At 41.3% G+C, this 3,118-nt stretch overlaps 1 protein-coding gene across 1 annotated transcript; it reads left to right on the top strand.

Moving 5' to 3' along the window:
- The first annotated feature begins 228 nt into the window (after positions 1-228).
- LOC110093341 (transcription factor MYB61) lies at positions 229-2,723 on the top strand. Its single transcript, XM_020818191.2, has 3 exons — positions 229-1,139; positions 1,213-1,342; positions 1,453-2,723. The coding sequence occupies exons 1-3, from the start codon at positions 1,007-1,009 to the stop codon at positions 2,309-2,311; spliced, it is 1,122 nt and encodes a 373-aa protein (XP_020673850.1). The 5' UTR covers positions 229-1,006; the 3' UTR covers positions 2,312-2,723.
- Positions 2,724-3,118: the final 395 nt, after the last annotated feature.

Below are 3,118 nucleotides of genomic sequence, written 5' to 3'. Positions count from 1 at the left end.
CATTTATTAATACTCGTGGCCCGCGCTTATTGGGTCCCTCCTAGAGGAGTGCTGTCGTGCGAGGGAATCGAACACGGGTTGAGGGATTCCCAACCGCACTCACCCACCAACCAAGCTAAGCATTGGTGGGTAAAATGATAAATCTTGCTCGATATAATATAAAGTACAGCTGAATGGGACAAATTTTAAGAAAACAAGGGCTAAATAATAAATTCACCTCGTTTGGTCATTATTTCTTATCCAACAAAATAGCACTTGAATATTAATTTATAGGCTATTTTTTCCCCTTCCCTGTAATAAATGCTCCCTTATTTATTCCAACTCTCAGTTGATATTCCCAGTAGGAAATCCAGTAGAAATCCCTGAAGCCACATAAAATATTTCCCTTCCCATCGAAGAAATACAACCCCCTCCCCCCATCATCTTCTTTCTTCTCTCATAGTAACGAAACTTTACAAGGTAATAATTTCTCATGAGAAAGTTCCCTCTACAAAGCAAAAAGTTCCAAGCTCAATCTGACACAGATTAACTTGTCAGAAATCCAATGTACTTACTTAAGGCCGCCTATGGCCTCTTTATCTTCTTCCAAAAAAAAACTCTTTACTACTCATGGCAGTTGCTTGAATGAAAGCACTTCCCTCATTTCTACCTCTGTTTTTTAGCTCACAATAGCTTTTTGAAACTAAAAGTACAGCAACTACAGTTTGTTTCTTACCATTAAAGAGATGTTACCAGCTTTTACTACTGTCCTCCTCCTTTGAATTCTCTTCCTCCATTCAATTATCTTTGTGATGTTAGCCCCACCATGGTTTCTGCATTCTCTCAAAGCTTTTGATAAGACTTATGTGCAAAGAGAATTAACCACATTAGAAAAGGAGAAGGAAAGGAAGAAACCATAGTTGACTGTGACCCTCTCATCTTCTTTTTAGCTCTCGAGCCATCTCTCTTCTCTCCTGCTCTTCTCCTCTTCAGCATAAGCTACTGCTTCTTTGTTTCTCTTCAGAGAATGGGGAGGCACTCTTGCTGCTATAAGCAGAAGTTGAGGAAGGGCTTGTGGTCTCCTGAGGAGGATGAGAAGCTCCTCAAGCATATCACAAAGTATGGCCATGGATGCTGGAGCTCAGTGCCTAAGCTTGCAGGTAATTAAATACCTTCATCCCTTTAGGCGAATTTTATAAAGATTTATTCTATAAAGAAAATTGTATCTTTCAGGCCTGCAGAGATGCGGGAAAAGCTGCAGGCTGCGGTGGATTAACTATCTGAGGCCTGATTTGAAGAGAGGAACTTTCTCGCAGCAGGAGGAGAACCTCATCATTGAGCTTCACGGAATTTTAGGAAACAGGTTTGATAAAAGATTCAATTTTTCCGCCGACGACCATCTTTTTTCAAGGGTTCCAATAATTGGATCCAAATTGGCAAATTGATCACATTTGGTGAATTTTTGTTCGTCAGGTGGTCTCAGATTGCAGCACAATTGCCCGGAAGAACTGATAACGAGATAAAGAACTTGTGGAATTCCTGCATCAAGAAGAAGCTTAGGCAGAGAGGCATAGACCCCAACACGCACAAGCCGTTCGCTGAAATCGAAGGACAGCTCGCCGAAATCGACTCCGCCGATCAACCAGCTGCAGAACCAGAACCGGCGAAGCATCTTGTGCAGCCACCGGAGACTGGTATTCCAAATAATTCTGTAAGGCCAGCCAATTCTTCAGCAGCCAGCTACTTCTCTCTTCCAAATTTAACTTACAGCCCTGATTGTGGAAGTAACATTGGCCAAATCCAGCAGTTTTGGTATAATCAAAGCGGCAAAATTTTTAGCAACAACAACTCCAACTCTGAGTTCAGCTTTAATTCCGCATCTAGCTTACTCCCGTCTGTTCCCAGATCCACTGTTTCAACTTCGAAGGAGCCGAAGCCTCTAACTTCTCTCCTAATGGAGAATTCTCCATCAGGATTCTACTGGGAGACAGGGAATTCAAGCAACAGCAGCGCAAGCAGTGGGAGCAATGATCCCCTGTTCGACGGAAGCATCTTTCAATGGACCCAGCTGATTCCAGAGAAAGATACAAATGTCCAGCTCCAGGAAGAAACTGATGACCTCAAATGGTCAGAATATCTTAATGGCTCAGTTCCATTATCCACAGAACTTCAGAACCAGAATCCTGACCTGTGTAATGGAATGAAAGCAGAAGAACAGTTTGGGATTGATGGTTTGGGTATTTGGCTGCAGAATCATCAGCAACAGCAACAGCAGCAGCAGCAGGCTTCTGATAATTATGGAAAGGACTGCCAGAGAGACATAATTTGTTAAAAAGATTATGACCAGCTATTGAAGGTACTCTTTTTGATAGAGCTTTCACTGATTGCTTGATTGCTTCTTGTAAGAATCTGTCAGATATTCTTCTCATATAGATATAGGCCTCAGGACACAGAGAAAGCTCAAGCTTCTTTCTTCACCTTTTGGATAATGTTTGTGCAGATTGACAAGCTTAGTCCACCTCTTCTCCATGGGTGGAAATCACTGAAGAATAAAGCTTGTTTCACTATCTCTACCTTTTCCACTTGTCTCTTTTATTGTGCTTGCCGACTTTTATTTGCTTCAGTGGACTAACTAAACCACTGGTTTCTTCTAATACCACCCTCCCAAACTCCCTCGCTCTCTCTCTGTAACAGTTTGTGTTCATCATTTAGTTCAGTTTATGCCAGACGGGTTCCTTTCTTTCTGTTTTTTTTTTTTTTTCTCTTTTTTTTTTTTTTTTTTTTTTTTTTCTCTTTTTTCTTTCATTGAAGTAAAAGAAAATGGACAAATTCAAATGATACAGTAAATTTGTACAAGGAGAGTGACATCTCTAATTTCATAATGGACAAGTCTAGAGAGAAAGAAGTCCTCAAATCGCCATCTATTGATCCTTATTTCTTCTACTGTTAGCACTATTTTAGCTGGACCAACAATAGTATTAAATTATGTGTCAATGTCCTTGAGACGAGTGGATGGGTGTTTAAAAAAATGGTTAAGGAATATAGAGGGGGGACCCACCGATGCTTACCTCGGCTGATGGGCGAGCACAGTTGGGTACCTCTAAATCGGGTTCGATCCCCTCAGGCTGCAGCGGACGTG

The sequence above is a fragment of the Dendrobium catenatum genome, unplaced genomic scaffold (genome assembly GCF_001605985.2).
Source record: "Dendrobium catenatum unplaced genomic scaffold, ASM160598v2 fragScaff_scaffold_658, whole genome shotgun sequence".
NCBI classification, from domain to species: Eukaryota; Viridiplantae; Streptophyta; class Magnoliopsida; order Asparagales; family Orchidaceae; genus Dendrobium; species Dendrobium catenatum.
The sequence above is the reverse complement of the archived record's forward strand: the minus strand, read 5'-3'. Positions and strand labels throughout refer to the sequence as shown.